General features: G+C 54.4%; 2 protein-coding genes across 3 annotated transcripts; one reads left to right on the plus strand and one right to left on the minus strand.

The window, feature by feature from the left end:
• Window positions 1-166: 166 nt before the first annotated feature.
• Window positions 167-7,777, plus strand: Tbc1d17 (TBC1 domain family member 17). 2 transcript variants are annotated; one of them, XM_021633874.2, is made up of 17 exons: window positions 167-328; window positions 637-735; window positions 829-903; window positions 1,873-1,996; window positions 2,723-2,930; window positions 3,399-3,510; window positions 3,600-3,761; window positions 4,405-4,533; window positions 4,614-4,717; window positions 5,277-5,371; window positions 5,693-5,809; window positions 5,888-5,988; window positions 6,075-6,174; window positions 6,503-6,600; window positions 6,704-6,820; window positions 7,189-7,275; window positions 7,393-7,777. In XM_021633874.2, the coding sequence occupies exons 1-17, from the start codon at window positions 257-259 to the stop codon at window positions 7,588-7,590; spliced, it is 1,998 nt and encodes a 665-aa protein (XP_021489549.1). In that variant the 5' UTR covers window positions 167-256; the 3' UTR covers window positions 7,591-7,777. The 2 variants fall into 2 exon arrangements, with proteins under 2 accessions (XP_021489549.1, XP_060235590.1); XM_060379607.1 differs by lacking the exons at window positions 167-328; window positions 637-735; window positions 829-903 and having other exon boundaries at window positions 1,931-2,000; window positions 2,729-2,930.
• A 223-nt stretch (window positions 7,778-8,000) lies between these two features.
• Window positions 8,001-12,440, minus strand: Il4i1 (interleukin 4 induced 1). The gene is made up of 7 exons (XM_021633911.2): window positions 12,214-12,440; window positions 11,909-12,123; window positions 11,305-11,417; window positions 10,577-10,778; window positions 9,529-9,597; window positions 9,291-9,427; window positions 8,001-9,164 (listed from the first exon to the last, which is right to left on the minus strand). Exons 1-7 carry the CDS (start codon window positions 12,224-12,226, stop codon window positions 8,021-8,023), a joined length of 1,893 nt encoding a protein of 630 aa, XP_021489586.1. The 5' UTR covers window positions 12,227-12,440; the 3' UTR covers window positions 8,001-8,020.
• Window positions 12,441-15,836: the final 3,396 nt, after the last annotated feature.

Genomic DNA, 15,836 nt, shown 5'->3' on the forward strand with positions numbered 1-15,836 from the left:
GCGTTCCCGAACGATCACGAGTTTTGGGTAGGGCACGTGGGTCCTCCTACTTGTTTACTTCGTAGCGAGAGTGGCGCGCTGCGCCTGCGCAGCCTCCCTGCCCGGTACTAACTTTTCTGTTTACACCACGTGACCTGAATCTTGGGGTTTCAACTACCCTGTTCAGAAAGATGGTTTCATCCACCGCAGCTCTACAACATTAGGGGCGCTACCACTATCTGGCCTGGAAGGGCGTGTTCGTTCCGGATATGACACTATGTTGACCCGGAAAAGGAGGAGATCAGGGCAGGGAACCTCCGCGGCGGCTATGGAAGGGTCCAGCTACAGGGTAAGAGCGGAATCCATTCCCTCGTTTATCTATAGGAGACAGCCCCCACTGATGGTCGGCTTCCACTTTCCGCTGGGCAGGGACTCAGCAGAGCTAACTTAGCAATAACTGCTTCCTAGTAAATACGCTGTCACCCTCCACAATCCGCAGGGAGACTCTACCTTAGCCCCGCCCCTTGTGAAAACGCACTCCAAACCCAGGCGCGGGGCGGGGCTGTAGGCTCGTCATGCACGCCCTGTCAGTCAAGGGTGCGTGGGCCCCGCCCCTGGGAAAGCTACTCCCTCGTCCTCTCTCTAAACGGCCCTTAGGTGGTGTTTGAGAAGGGAGGCGTGTACCTGCACACCAGCGCCCGGAAGCACCGAGACCCGGACTCGCTCATCGCAGGCGTCATCCGTGTGGTGGAAAAGGTTGGCTGGGATGGAGGTGGCATCTGTGGGAACTTCGAATTGGGGGCTGAGGGCCAGTGGGGCGACCCTGCTAAGTCCTCCCATGTCCCACAGGACGGCGACGTGGTCCTGCACTGGGCACCGGTGGAGGAGGCTGGAGACCCAACCCAGATCCTCTTCTCCAAGAAGGTAGGCATCCCGCACCCCTAACCCACTCAAGTGGAAGGCAGGGGCTGGCTTCTCGTGGACCCGTGAGACTTTGTGCAATGATCTGATGCCCTGTCCTCTTGGCCCCTTAGGGGACCGTTGGGTGAAAGACTGGGTTCCCATTTCCTAAGGGGTATTGCCTAGTTTTGTTCTGAGGCAGCTGTCTTTTCCCTCTGTTCTACAGTTTCAAGTGCTTGTTTTACGTTTATTACATTTATTTGCTCTGTGTGTGTGTGTTCCCAAGCGATCACAAGTTTTGGGTAGCAATCATGGGTTCTCGTACTTGTTTACTTTGGGGTGAGAGTGGCTCGCTGCGGGCGCATTCAGATGCTGTGTGCGGGTGTGTGGAAGTTAGGGGGTTCTCTCCTTGCACTGAGTGCTGAACTCAGGTGGTCGGGTGTGCAAGTGCTGAGCCATCTCACTAAGTGTAGTGTGTCGGGAGGTGGGTGTGCTGTGAGTGTGTGGGCTTGTGTGTGCACTACCTGTGGGTGCGTGCAGAAGCCGGAAGATAGCGCTGCAGACCCTTGCTGTGGGTACTGGGATCTGAACTCTGGCCTTTGTGCAGCAAAGCATGTTAACCACTAAACTACCTTTCTGGCCTTACTTATTTACTTATGTGTGTATGTGTTTGTGTATGTGTGTGCGTGTACTACTTGGAGTCAATCCTTCCTCCTTGTGGGCTCTGTAGACTGAACTCAGGTCATCCATCTTCCCACTGAACCATCTGTCTGGCCTTGCTCTTTCTGTCCATCATGGAACTATCACCAGCAGTGTCCTCTGTAGACTCCTCGCTAGGCACAGTGACAGTGGTCATCAGCTAAAGCTCTTCATTCACTTACTGCTCCCTCTCCTGCCCCTTTTTGTTCTGAAGCGCTGCTCTCATTGGGGCTTTCAGGCTGCAAGCTGGAAACCCTTGAGACAACTCTTCATTCTGTTATTTCTTCTCCCAAGGACTCAAGTGGAGGTGAACCTAGCACCTCAGAGGAGGAGCCTACCTTCGACCCAGGCTATGAACCTGACTGGGCTGTCATTAGCACAGTGCGGCCACGGCCCCACCTGGCAGAGACCAGGAGAGGTAGGTGAAACTGTGCCACCGGGGTCTAGTGGACCACATCTTGCCCTTAGTGATCATGGTTCCAAAAGTGTTTGTTGTTTGTTTGTTTGTTTGCCCACAATCAAGATGGCCTCCAGATGTTTCCTTTCTGGGCTAGGAAAGAATGGCTTGACTCCAGGTGTTTCCATGAGTTATGCTCCTAAAGGTTTCCAGGCTTGTGGGTGGTGGGAGGGCTGACAGGCAGCTAATCACAGGGCAATTTCTTTCCTTCCTTTTTTCCTTTTTTCCTTCTCCTTTCTCTCTTTCTTTCTTTTGACTTGGTCTCACTATGTAGCCTTAGCTGGCCTTGAACTCAGAGATCTGCCCACTTCTTCCTGCCAAGTACTGGGCTTAAAGGTGTATGTCACCATGCTCAGCCTCCCAAACCTTTTGCTGTGGCTCAGGTAGGGTCTGGAGCGGAGGCCACAAGTGGTGAGACAGCCAGAGGACTAGGGACACATTTACCTTTGAGTGCCAAGGAGAGGAATACAGTTTTCATACTGATGACTGAGGAGAGCCTGGGAAGGTTCTGGAACACTCTGGGACAGACAGGTGTCCACCAGGCTTCTTTCCAATCTTAGGCAGCCCAAGAATCCTCAGAGGCTTGGCAGAGGGCGGCTCCCAGGGAGGACTCGGGACCAGGCTGTTGAGAGCACAGAAATGACCTGCTTTCTCACACTGTACCAACAATTATTGCCCCCCAACCAGGCGCAGAGCCTAGCTGCCCCCGGAGCTCCTGGGCCTTCTCTGTGAGCCTGGGGGAGCTCAAGTCTATCCGAAGGTCTAAGCCAGGCCTCAGCTGGGCCTACCTGGTCCTGGTGACCCAGGCTGGAGGATCCCTGCCTGCCTTACACTTCCACAGAGGGGGTACCCGAGCCCTGCTCCGAGTCCTCAGCCACTACCTGCTGTTGGCCAGGTAAGCTTCTGTCCCCACTAAACCTTTGAGCCAGCATGTCCTTCTGCAGCTACAGCTGGAGTCTTCTGGACAGTGAGCAAAGCACAGTTCTGATTGCACGGCGCTGAAAAGATCCTTTGCTGTCCTCGTGCTTGGAGGGCTGTGACAGGAGGATGTTCAGGGCCCCTGTGAACTATGTGAGACTGAAAGTGAGGACAGGGAGGAAAGAAATGGCCCATCTTCATGGGACTTCAATAGTCATCTCCTACAACATAGAAATTATCTTTTCACATAGCTACTCATTGGCTCCTACCTTCGCCAGTCACCCTCACAGAGCCACCCATTGGCTCTTCCCTGCCAGAAGTGCCTTTTGTTGCAGTAACATTTTGGTGATAGAGAAGGGGACTGCGGCATCTGGAGAAAGTGTGGCCAGGCTAGCCCAGGACATCAGGGCCCTTCACCCGGAGTCACCTGTATGTTCCCTTCCAGCTCTCCACAGGACTCCCGCCTTTACTTGGTCTTCCCCCATGACTCCTCCGCCCTCTCCAGCTCCTTCCATCACCTGCAGCTCTTTGACCAGGACAGCTCCAATGTGGTGTCTGTGAGTGTCCCTGACTCAGATGCAGGGCATGCGGGGATGACGGGGAAGATCTGGAGGGACAGCTCTTGACACGTGTTGCCTATCCCCAGCGCTTCCTTCAGGATCCCTACTCCACCACCTTCAGTAGTTTCTCTCGTGTGACCAACTTCTTCCGGGGAGCTCTACAGCCGCACCCTGAGGGAACTTCCTCCCCTGACCTACCCCCACTGCCAGATGATGAGCCAGAGCCTGGCTTTGAGGTCATCTCTTGCGTGAGTGTCAGGTGATCCTGTTTGGGACTTTCTATTGTGTCACACAGGCATGTGACTTCACGGCCTCAATTTTCTCCTTGGTAACATGAAAACAGTATCTGGAGCTGCTTAAGAAGTGATCTACTCAGGGCATGGTGTTGCAGAGGCAGGCAGATCTCTGTGAGTTCGAGGCCAGCTTGTTCTACAGAGTGAGTTCCAGGACAACCAAGGCTACACAGAGAAACCCTGTCTCAAAAAATACAAATACAAAAAACAAACAAGTGACATCACAGAAATCTCACGTACTAGGCCAGTGGCCTAGGATGGTTTTCTTGTGCTGAGGAGCCATCCGACCCAAGGCTCCTACCTGCTAGGCAGATGCTCTATCATTTCCTAACCCTCCAGACCTTCACTGGTGACCTAGGCAGTGCCCTCCTGAACTAGTTGACCAGCCATTTCTGGAGACTGGGTGTCTCAGTTTACTAGCGTGGCCTTGGACTATGTGATCCTCTTGCCTCAGGCCCGGCTGTGGCTGCTGCTCTCAGGTGCCTTCTTTCCTGGAAGCTTCCTGCTGGCCAGGGAAGGTGGTGTTATCTGCCCCTGCTCTTTAGGGTTCCTCCAGGGTTCCTGGGAGGGCTTGGCTCACCTGCCCTGTGTCCTGCAGGTGGAGTTGGGGCAGCGGCCCTCAGTGGAGCGGGGTCCTCCAGTTACCGAGGAAGAATGGACCCGCCATGTGGGTCCTGAGGGTCGCCTGCAGAATGTCCCCGAGTTGAAAAATCGGATCTTCTCAGGAGTGAGTGTCAGTGGTGTGGGATGGGGTGGCAGCTGGCCAGGAGAAAGCCCTCTGACCTGTCTGTTTTATTGTACCCCCAGGGTCTCAGCCCTGGCCTGCGGCGGGAGGCTTGGAAGTTCCTCCTGGGGTACCTTAGCTGGGAGGGTTCAGCTGAAGAACACAAAGCCCACGTGCGGAGGAAAACGTGAGAAAGTGCAGCCCCACAGCCTTTGGACACTTCTGCCCCACAGCTTGATTCTCCCAGTCTTGCAGACCAGTGTGTCCTGGAGCCAGCACAGCCCCTACTGTTGTAGGGATGGTGTGAGCTGTGTTGGGGCTTCTCCCACAAATGCTGATTTGAAGTCACTGTATGCAGTGAGCAGCCTCTTTCCCGTGTGGCTGTCTCCTGAGTGGTGTCCCTGTCACTATGATGCTGGACTGTTGCAGTTCCTGCAGCTTTGCAGTGGCTGTTGGCTCGTGCCTGTGGCTATGAGCCACCTGCTGTGTCTGCCCCTTGTGAGCACCTGAGGGTGGCTCAGTGCCCCTGGATATGCTTTTTTGGCAGAGGGAAGGGTGGTGACAGGTATTACAGCCCACAGTGTTCTCTGCAGAGAAACATCAGGAGAGAGAAGGGACAGGCAGGGACCATGTGGCCTATGGGCAGGGCAGGGCTTAGGGAGTGATGGTGTGGGCAGATGTTTCTCCAGGTGTTCCTGGGCACTGTGCTAGCGGGGCTCATAGCTTCTGTGTCACTCTGCACTCAGGGATGAGTACTTCCGAATGAAGCTGCAGTGGAAGTCTGTGAGTGCTGAGCAAGAGCGGAGGAATTCACTGCTGCATGGATACCGAAGCCTCATTGGTGGGTGGGGTCGGTGGGGGGTGGGGGGCAGACAGGAAGCAATGGGTAGGGTTTGGGGGAACAGGGAAGAGGTCATGGGGCCTAATCAGCTCTAGCTAAGAGAATATGGATCTTCGTCTCTCCGTTCCTGTTTCACCAATTGCAGAGGGCATAGACAGAGTCTCAGCTGGGGGTGGTGGTCATGGGTTGGGGAAGCCCCATCCTCACTGTGGCATGAGCCCTGAAGTTGAGGGCTGCCAGCGTGTGGAGGAATAGTACCTCTGACTAGCTAGGAAGGTAGCCAACTACCTTTCATGTTCCTACCATGTTGGGCCCCCACAGAAAGAGACGTAAGCCGCACTGACAGGACTAACAAATTCTACGAAGGCCCCGAGAACCCTGGGCTGGGCCTGCTCAATGACATCCTCCTTACCTACTGCATGTACCACTTTGACTTGGGTGAGCGCTGCACTGGTGGGGAAAGGGCTGGGTGCCCTGGGTGCTCAAGGAATGGCAGCTGACCCTGTGTTCCCCCAGGCTATGTTCAGGGCATGAGTGACCTCCTGTCCCCGATCCTCTTCGTTGTGCAGAACGAAGTGGATGCCTTCTGGTGTTTCTGTGGCTTCATGGAACGTGTGGTGAGGCACAGGATGGGAGAGAGGGAGCGGCGGGGACAGCCACTAAGTCTACACAGTGCTCTCACACTTCCTCCTGCTCCCTGCAGCACGGGAACTTTGAAGAGAGTCAGGAGACTATGAAGCGGCAGCTTGGGCAGCTCTTGCTTCTCTTGCGGGTCCTGGATCAGCCACTCTGTGATTTTCTGGGTAAGTCCTGTGTGAGACCATCTGAATGAGAAAAACATCTCAGGTAATCTGGCATTCAAAGCTAGGGCCATGGGGAAGCCTGCCCACTTTGGACCAGGTAATGTTTCTCTGGATCCTCAACTAGAACCGCAGCATTCTGTGAGTTCCTTGTTGCTTGTTTAATAAGAGAAATGTGGCTCACTTGGGAGGAAGTGAGCGGTGGCACTGTCCTGCAGCACTAGGAGAGCTAAGGGGTGCAAGTCATGCCTGCCATCTGCCTGTCCCACTGCTCAGTACACACCAACTGTGAGCAAGGCTGACTGCCTGTGGTCCTCCTTTCCTCCTCTAGATTCTCAGGACTCAGGCTCGCTGTGCTTCTGCTTCCGGTGGCTGCTCATCTGGTTCAAGAGGGAGTTCCCCTTTCCTGATGTCCTTCGGCTGTGGGAGGTGAGCAGCCAGTCCGGGTGAGAGGATTGGTGGAAGGGCTGGGAGGTTGAAGGGAGATGGGCAGGTCAGGATGGGTCTTTAGAGGTTCCTTCTGACACCTCAGGTGCTGTGGACTGGGCTTCCTGGCCCCAATCTACACCTGCTGGTGGCCTGTGCCATCTTGGACATGGAGCGGGATACGCTGATGCTATCTGGCTTTGGCTCCAATGAGATCCTTAAGGTGAAGTGAGGGCACTTCCCACCCGCTGCCCTGACTTACTTAAGTGGCAGTGTGTGGTGCTGGCCTTCGTGCTGTCAGTGGATCAACGTGTCTGGGTGGGGTTGGAATTGTTTCCCCTGTCTACCAGGTTACCAGCCCTGTACCTTAGATAGTAGTGCAGTAGAGGAGCCTGTCTCTCCTCAGTGCGGGCCCTCCCTACTGTGCTTCAGCATCCGAGTGTGCCAGCGGGGAGTGCTATGGAAAATTGCAGCAGTCCAGGGAATCCTAAATCCAGGAATCCCCTAGCTTGGGCCCTGTAACTCCAGGACCAGCCCTCTTCCCTCCATCAGCAGAATGCATGTGTGCATCTGACCTTCCCCTTCCTGCAGCACATCAATGAACTAACAATGAAGCTGAGTGTGGAGGATGTGCTGACTCGGGCAGAGGCTCTATACAGGCAGCTCATGGCCTGCCCAGTGAGTCCTTTGTGCTTCTTGCCCGATGAATGCCTGCCCAGCCCTCCTCATCCCCCACCCCTTGTGACTCTACCTTGACATGTCAGCTAGCCTCTTGGACCACCCCTGTCCTTACAGGAGCTGCCACACAACGTGCAGGAGGTCCTGGGGCTGGCACAGCCCGGAGAGCCCGGCACCCCATCTCCTCCCGTATCCCCACTGCCACTGTCACCAACTCGGGCCCCGATGCCTCCACCACCGTCTGAGGAGGCAGTCCCGCAGCCTGACAGCAGCCTGGAGATTTTGCCAGAGGACGATGATGGCACCGACACTTAGCCCGCTTCAGCTTGATCGGGTTCCCGCAGATTGACAGGTCTTGAGCTTCATGGCCATGGGAAGGAAGCCGAGACCCTGAGCTGGCCAATGAAATGGAGGAAGGTCCTCCTAGAGGTCCGGGATTCCTGAGATCCCGCCTAGCAACTGCTGCCCATGTGGGGCAATAAACCGTTCTTGTTTGGCGTGAGCATGCTTTATTTTTCCAATCTTGCCCATAGCCCAGGACGGTCTCAAGACTGCCAGGTTCTCTGTTCCAGACAACACACGTCAGCACCCCAGCCTCCAGTAGCTTCCGCTCTCCATTGACCACAGTGTATTGTAGTATTCACACAGTGTCTTCCCCACCCGGGGCAGCTCTACATTCAGGAAACCAGAGAAGCAGTGGAGAAGGGAGGGAGGAGCTAGGCCTCTGGGTTTAACAAAAATAACTTTATTGTGGGCTATCATCCTGGGTGGTCTGCTCTAGAGAGAAGGGCTGGGTTGGGAGCTGGGTGTCCACATCCCCTTTCCACGAAGAGTGGCCCGCCTCTCCATGCAGATGTGTGTGTTGCTGGGGACCAAATCCCACTTGGCTGTGTTCTCCATGTACATGCACCTTGGGGTTGGCATTCTGGTGCAGATGCGTATGCCCCTTCTGGGGGATGCGCTCCTCAAACATGTGCCCTTGCAGTGCAGGGATAGCCTCCATGAACATAGGTTGCTGCTTGGAGGGTTTTGTTCCCCGGAACAACTGCTCCACAGAGCTGGGCTTTGGCTCCGCCTTTGTCAGCTTCTGCTTCTGGAGGCTGGCCACCGGTTTCTCGGGCCTGCTTGCCCCGAACCCATGGTTATTGATCTTCACTGCGGCCCGCAACGCAGACTTGACAGCAGTCTCTACCCAGCCATGCGGGTGGGCTGTATGCTCGCCCGCGAAGTAGATGCGGCCATAGGGGGATGACCAGTCAAAGTCCTCATCCGTCTGCCCGAACAATGGTGGCTGCACCACGAAGCCTCCTTGGCTGTGTGGGTCCTCTGCCCAGCGCTTGACGACGCCTGTGCCGTCCCACAGCCGGAACACTGCTGGCCCGTGCAGGGATGCCACGTCCTTGAGCGCCACACGCATGGCCTGGTCAGTGCTCAGTCCAGCGAAGGGAGCTGAGGCATCCGACCATGTGTACGAGGCCAGCAGCAGTGCGCCCTCGCCCGGCGCTGGATAAAACATGAGGCGCGATGGGCGGTCGGTGTTGGAGTGGCCGCCTTCAATGTGCTCCTCGCGCCAGAAGGGCCGGCGGAAACTCAGGAAAACCTTGCTGGCTGCCACGTAGTGTAGCGAGCGCAGTGCCTCCTGCCTCCTACGTGACAGGGGCGGCGAAAAGGTGATGCGCTGCAGAGCAGGCCCACTGGCCGTCAGCAACACCTGGTCGGCTGTCAGCATCTTCAGGTTGGGAGACTGCAGCGAGGTAGCGACGTGCACGTGCACATTGTGTATCCCCTGAGTGATCGCCACCACTGGCGAATTTAACATCACCGACCCAGGCAGCGAGCTCATCAGTGCGCGCGGAAGCAGGTCCCAGCCACCCACAATGCGGCTGTACCTGGAGGGCAGGGCAAAGCGGAATGGGCACGTTGACCCTGGTTGAAGCACACGGGCTCTTAGGGAAAGCCTTATCCCCACCTGCCCTGCCTCTCCCAGGATGCCCCTCCTTGTGACTTGCCCTCACCGGATTCGGTCGCTCAGGCAGCTGTGCGCACGTAAGGCCTCTTCGAAGCTGAGGTAGAAGAAGCCCTCCTTGGACATCACGTCTCCCAGGAGCTGCACGGCCGGCCGGGTTAGGTTGCCCTCCCTGAGGAGGTATTCCTATGCAGTGGGCAGGAGCCCTGGTCAGACCCTTCCCTGTTGAGCCCTGGTTCTCAACTATCTCTTGTGACAGGAGAGGGGAGCAGCCATGTCTCACTCACCAGGAGCGTGTGCTTGTTGAACTTCTTCATGGCTTTCTTGCAGCCCAGGGCCTTGAGGTCTTTGAGGGCCTGTGGGGGACAATTAGAGGACCCTGGCTATAGTGGGAAAAGCAATTCACCCTCCTTCGAGTCCCAGCCCTTGGCTCATGCTACATGTGCCTCCTCTAAAGCTGATAGACTCCGCCCCCCAGGCCCCCCTAAATGCTGGATTTTCCTCATTTGCCCACCCAGTCAGTAGTGGCGTCTGTTTCTGTGCAGGCTAGGGAGGCGCTGCTATCCTTAGAGGTTCAGTAATTGTACCTTTGTGGGTACAAGCAGGTGAGGACTCTCATACCCCAACAGGGCACTACTACCAGCAGCGCCCCTTCACCCACAGCTTTCCTTGGCTTCCCAGCTACAAGAGGAAGCACTAGAGTCCCAACCCTTAACCCAGCAGCCTGTCCCCAAGGACCAGCATCCTCCTTCACCCTTTCTTGCAGCAGGCAGTAGTGGTTCTAAAGTATGGAGTCCAGGGCCACCTCCCCCTCTGCATACAGGCTCTCCTGCCTGGCATTTAGTGATCTTCCTTCAAGCTCCTTCCGAACATGGCCTCCAGCCTCTTTACCCTGCCCTCCTTTGTCCTGGATAAGGAGGAAGGTGCTCAGGCAAAGACATATCCAGGATGCAGACTTAGGGATGATAGAAGCCAGATGTGATTCCAGGAGCAAGGAGGGTGTGCCTGGATTACCAGGTGGACAAAGAGGAGGGGAAGCTATCTGGCAGGTCTGGCCCATGGGCATGAGAGGCACTGGAGAGCCACATGGAGTGTGGTCAGGGTCAGTGGTGTGGAAAAGAGGGTGATGACAGCATTATTTGAGGCAACCAGACAGGGGGCAGAGTAGCAGTGTTGTGGAGGCCAGAGTGCCAGGGCCTACAGGGGCAGATGTGCTGGGAGGAGTCAGGGAATATCAACTGGCTGTAAGCAGAGGTGTGGAACAGACATCGACAGGATAGGACAGACAAGACTCTTGGGGGCAGGGCTGGGCTCAGCAGGAGAGCTGGTGGCCACCTTGTTGAGTGCCATCTGGTAGATGTCCTCTGGGGACCGGCCCTTCTCCCTGTAGCTCAGGTTGTAGCCCAACTTTTCTGGCATCTTGTCCACCACATAGTTGCGCAGCTTCACATCATTCACCTCCGTCCACGTGTTCTCATCATACTGTGTGAACTGAGTCAGGTTGAGGCCCAGTGTCTTGCAGAGCTTGCGCAGGATCCTGAAAGGGGAAGGCTGCTTGGGGAGGCCTGGCCTGGCACTACAGGAGAGCCAACTGAGGAAGGGCATAAAGCTAGTAACTGGGGACCTGAGGGCTGTCTCAGGAGCTGGGGTGAGAATAGGGGCAGAACTCAGGCAGGCAGCAGGTGAGGGACACAGATCCCTAGCCTTCCAGAAGGCACAGCTGGCACAGCCAGATGTAGCTGTAGAATGCTGAGCCAAGCTGCATTAGCCAGGATGGACATACTACGGGATGTGAGTGGGAAGTGAGGTCTAGACCCACCTTCTGAATTGGTAGAAATATGGGTGACACTGGAGAAAAGTTATGGGTAGAGCTTAAGGCCCAACGTTCCATATATAGGACCTCAAAAGTCAAGGACATTGGCACCTGTACTAGGGATAGAGCTAGGTTCTGATTGAGCCCAGAGCAATGGGGCTGGGATTGGATGAGCCTGAATCAGGGATGGGAGTTGGCTGAATATGGGGTGGGTATGGAACTGGGCTCTGCTGTCTGGGTGGGACCTCACCTGTGGGAGCTGGGCATTCGCATGGCCCCCAGCTCCCCTATCCAGCCTGTCTTCCAATCCCGGTGGGTTAAGATACGGCCTCCAATCCTGTTATCTGCCTCCAGGATGGTGACCTAAAGATGAGGGGCAAGCAGTGACCTCATCTCCGCTCACTATACCCACACCAGCCCCCCGCCTGTCCTGCTTCCCTCAGAGAGGCACACCTAGACTAGAAGGACCTTTCTTTCTGGTAGAAGGGGCTGCTAGGAGAACAGAAGGTAAGGTTTCAAGACTGCAGCAGGAAGACCACCAGATGTACTGGGGAGGACTTGCCAGCTTAGGGTAGAAGTAGGGAGATTTCCTGGTTTGTGCCGAAGACTTGAGGGCTGGCTGGGTTTCAGGGGACACTTCCCCTTGGGAATTTCTCACACACTCCAATACAAATCCCCATCTTGACTCTTAAAAATTCCATTAGAAGAAAATCTGCCTTTCCTCCGGGATGAGTGGAGTGCAGCGGGTCAATGATGGGAGCTCTGGGAAAGAGTAGCTTCTGCACCTCCCCCAACCCAGGACTTCACACCCGCAGCAGGACAGGCTCCAGGCAGACTGCAGGCACTCTTCTCACCTTGTGTCCTGCATCACTGAGCACCTTGGCAGCTACCAGCCCGGCTGCACCTGCACCAACCACTATCACCTTCTGGGGCTTCAGGGTCCGATTGAGGCCCAAGGTCACCACCTTGAGTAGATGCTCATAATCAGGGTCCTTCATACACTTCTCAAAAATGCTCATGTTAGAGGCTGCCAGACCGAGCAGGATGGCCATAAGGGCAAGACGTGCAGCTGGCAAAAGGACAGGGTCAGTGCAGAGTCAGCAAGAGTACAGACATCAGCTATCCCAGAACCCTCACTTCCCCCTGGTTGCTCACTTACCAAGTCCAACCATGGCTCAAGGGGCAGCTGCTGCCTGAGTGAAGCTGAGGGCAGTGTGATCGGACCAGGGACCAGGCCCCCCAGCCTATCCCCTGCCTTCCTCGAGAATGTGTTTCCCCAGATCTAATCTTGATCCTTCTGAGCTCCTTTCCCTCCTGCCTCCCAGTCCTGGATGCTGGGATCCAGTCACTGCCACCACTCTCCAGGTAGCTCTTCCTTCAGCTCTCTTAGACAGGACAGCAGAGCAGAGACTCTGCAGCTTTCCCCTTATAGCAAGCAGCCAGTCCCACCCACTCACCTCCCTGGGGAATTAAAAGTGCTTTCCTAGAGTAGGGTGAGGGGTGGGGTGGGGAAAAAGACCACAGGAGGAAGTAACTCAGACTATTTTCTTTCCTCCTGCCCCAAATAGCTGTGGGGAAGCTGGGGGTGGGGACTGCCCATCCAGGTGGCATCTTGTTGGTGGGCTCTGTGCTCTAGGCCTCCTGGACTTGGGCCTGTCCATCCCTGGGTCAGGCCTCCCCTCCCCATCTCTACAGGCCTGTCTCCAACTCTATAGACTGGCACATGTAAGGCTGCGGCTTCCACCTTCTGATGCACATCTCAGCCTGCTAATGTAACATGGTCCAGCACAATTACAGCAGGAGTGGAGCCAGGTCAGGGCTTGCATACAGTACTCAGCCAGGGCCAGAACCTGTTGCTGCAGTGCAGGAACAACTGATGGGCAGCAGACCTCAGAGAAATGTCCCTAGAAGCCTCTGCCTCTGGCCTTTAGAAGGTCATGAGCAGATGACACCAGTGTGGCCCAAAGCCGTTGATATGAGGCAAGAGGGTGCAGGGAGGGGGAGGGGGGACTTTCCTTGGGGTCGGGGAGAAGATGGATCAGAAGAAAAGCCAGGGTGGGAAATCACACAGGGAGCAGACAGGGGAACTCCGGAGCCCATTAAGGGGAGGTGGTTAGTATATGTATGCGATGTGGCTTGGGCCAAATAGTGGCCAGAAGTGCAAAGCCATGCAAGCTGGAGGTCCCAGGCCAAGTCCCATGGCTCAACACAGTACTTGGTTTCAACCCTACAGAGAAACTGACAGTCTTCAGCAAGGTGGGGTAGGCATAGCCTCCTCATGGCCTTGAAAAAACATTTTTTTTTTTCCCCTTGCTGGCCTTGATCCACCTGCCTCTGCCTCCCAAGTGCTGGGATTAAAGGCATGTGCCACCACTGTTAAATTTATTTATAGACAGGATCTCATTCTGTATCTGAGGCTGGCCTCAAACGCCTATTATCCTTCTGCCTTGGTGTCCTGAATGCTACAATGTCAACATCACTATGGCCAGTACTCTTCCTTAGCTTCTGGATTCCATTCAGCACCTGAACTTCAGGAGCCTGAAGTTGTCATGGTTAAGAACAGACAAAGGTAGGGCCTGGCATACAGGGACCACAGCTTTAACATTTTAAAAATTTATGTGCTTGAGTGTTTTACCTTCATGTATGTCTGTATACCATGTGTGTGTTTGTTGCCCAAAGAGGCCAGAAAAGGATGCTGGACCTGCTGGAACTCAAGTTATGAATGGTTGTGAATCCCCATTCAGGTCCTGGTAATTGAATCCTGGTCCTCTGGAAGAGCAGCCAGTGTTCTTGACCCCCTAGCCACCTCTCCTGCCCCAGGGCAACAGCTTTTGGGTCCCTGGCTGAAGTAGACTGGAGTTGCTCCCATTGCCCTAAGGAACTCTGGCGAGCAACCAGAATGGGTTCTGGTAGGGTTGCCAAATCTCAAGCTAGTGATCCAGTGGTGAGGTATGTGTGATCACACATGTTTGTCATCCCAGCCCACCCCCATCATCAGGAGTTCAAGACCAGCCTGGGCCATAATGAGACCCTATCTCAAAACATTATATACTTAAAACTCCAAACACCCCATGTTAGTGCCAAGCAGTATTACTGAACCTGAGTTAAGAATGCCAAGGGTTGGGCTACCATTGAAATAGACTGTCCTTCTCTGGTTATGCTGAGGTCTTGAGAACAAGGCAGGGCATGTGAGAATGGGACCAGGGAGGCAGGAGTTGGGAGCAAGAAGTTCAAGGAGGTTAGGTGTCCTGCAGCAAAGGCAGGAGCCCAGAAACTAGTGTGTACATGTGTTATGGCCACAGGCAAACCTGTCAGCTACTGCTGGCTTTGGGAAACCCAGCTTCATAATGGGCCTTCTAGGTAAAAATGGTCTTTGGGAATTCCCTGCCACTGTGGCTCAGTTTCTGATCCACAGGAAGAGTGCTATGAGCAAACCTGGTTTAGGCCTCCCAAGGGTCCTACAGGCAGGGCTTGCTCGGAGAGGCCCTGGGACCTCACTAACTATATAGCTTTCAGTCTAAAGTCATTGTCACCAAGAAGAGGGGTCATGGTGACCAAGGCCTGGACAGGAACAGAGCAGCTGTGGCCTCAACCATGCCTCCCCACCCCAGAAAGGGGACACTCACTGCATGCTGGCCTTTGGGGGGCTCTCCTGGCGCCCATGGCCTTTCTGGTCAGCCTGGAACGGAAGTCATCTTCTGGCGCAGGCAGAACCAGGGTGAATGGTGATAGCTTTGTCCTACTGCCTTGTTAGGCCAGGGAAGCCAGATCCTGGTAGGAAAAGCAGTTGGGAGGCTGTGGCACTTTTAAGAGAATGCTTTTTTTTTTTTTTTTTGAGACAAGGTCTCACTCTGTAGCCTAGGCTCTTCTCAAACTTGAGGCCATCTTTTTGCCTTGCCTCTCAAACTATGGGCTAACAGGTATGAGCCACCCTACCCCTTGCTCACCCCCTACCCGTCTTCCCTGACATGGTACTATTTTGAATCACATCTCAGACACACTCTTCTGGTAGGATGTTTTCCTAGATGGTTCTTTATGACAGGAATGGTCAAACTTCCCCTGCAAACACTTGAGGATTTACAGCCCAGCCAGCATAGTATATAAGGATATGGCTGTGTTTACTGACAAAAAGAAAGGCCACAGAGAGCCAACTTCTACCCTTTAAAATGCGAACTTCCCAGCATTTGGAGGCAGAAGCAAGCAGATCTGAGATCTGAGTTCCAGGCCAATCAGGGCTATATACTGTCTCAAAAATATATGTGCACTCAATTTGGGGGAGGGGGGATATGCATCACACTGATGACCTACAGACTGAATATATAATCCAGTTGGTAGGCTGTATAGCACGCACAAAAGTTGGGTTTCCTAGCACCACATAAACCAGATGTGGTGGTACAGCAATGACAGCACTCAGCTAGAAACCTCATTTCAAAACAAAACACGCATTTACAATTCTACCGATGACTATCTGAAACTCCTTCTGTGGAACCATTTTTTTTTTTTTTTTTTCAGGAAGTATCTCTCTTTCAGAAGCTGAACTTTTGCCAGACCCTTTAAACAGGTCAATAATGTGCCCTGAGACCTTTAAAAACTGTCTTTAGCCGGTTCCAATTTAACTGGCCCTTAAAGATAACAAGGTAACCAACCTTTCTAGCCTTGCTCTTCCCACCCAATCAGCTGCTGCAAACATGCTGTACTCTTTAAAGCCTGGGATCTAGTTTGATTTGTGGTAGTCATTGGCTGAAGGCAATCTTAAAACATCCCATAAATGCTGGAAGCAAC

This window comes from Meriones unguiculatus, chromosome 1 (assembly GCF_030254825.1).
Source record: "Meriones unguiculatus strain TT.TT164.6M chromosome 1, Bangor_MerUng_6.1, whole genome shotgun sequence".
Classification (NCBI taxonomy): Eukaryota; Metazoa; Chordata; class Mammalia; order Rodentia; family Muridae; genus Meriones; species Meriones unguiculatus.

Coding starts and splice junctions, on each gene's coding strand:
- Il4i1 (XM_021633911.2), bottom strand. Junction 11,418..11,908: donor TCAGTGATGCAGGACACAAG/GTGAGAAGAGTG, acceptor CCTCATCTTTAG/GTCACCATCCTGGAGGCAGA. Junction 9,165..9,290: donor TGCCTGAGCGACCGAATCCG/GTGAGGGCAAGT, acceptor CCTGCCCTCCAG/GTACAGCCGCATTGTGGGTG.
- Tbc1d17 (XM_021633874.2), top strand. CDS start 257: ATGTTGACCCGGAAAAGGAGGAGATCAGGGCAGGGAACCTCCGCGGCG. Junction 329..636: donor TGGAAGGGTCCAGCTACAGG/GTAAGAGCGGAA, acceptor AACGGCCCTTAG/GTGGTGTTTGAGAAGGGAGG. Junction 5,372..5,692: donor TGGATACCGAAGCCTCATTG/GTGGGTGGGGTC, acceptor GGGCCCCCACAG/AAAGAGACGTAAGCCGCACT.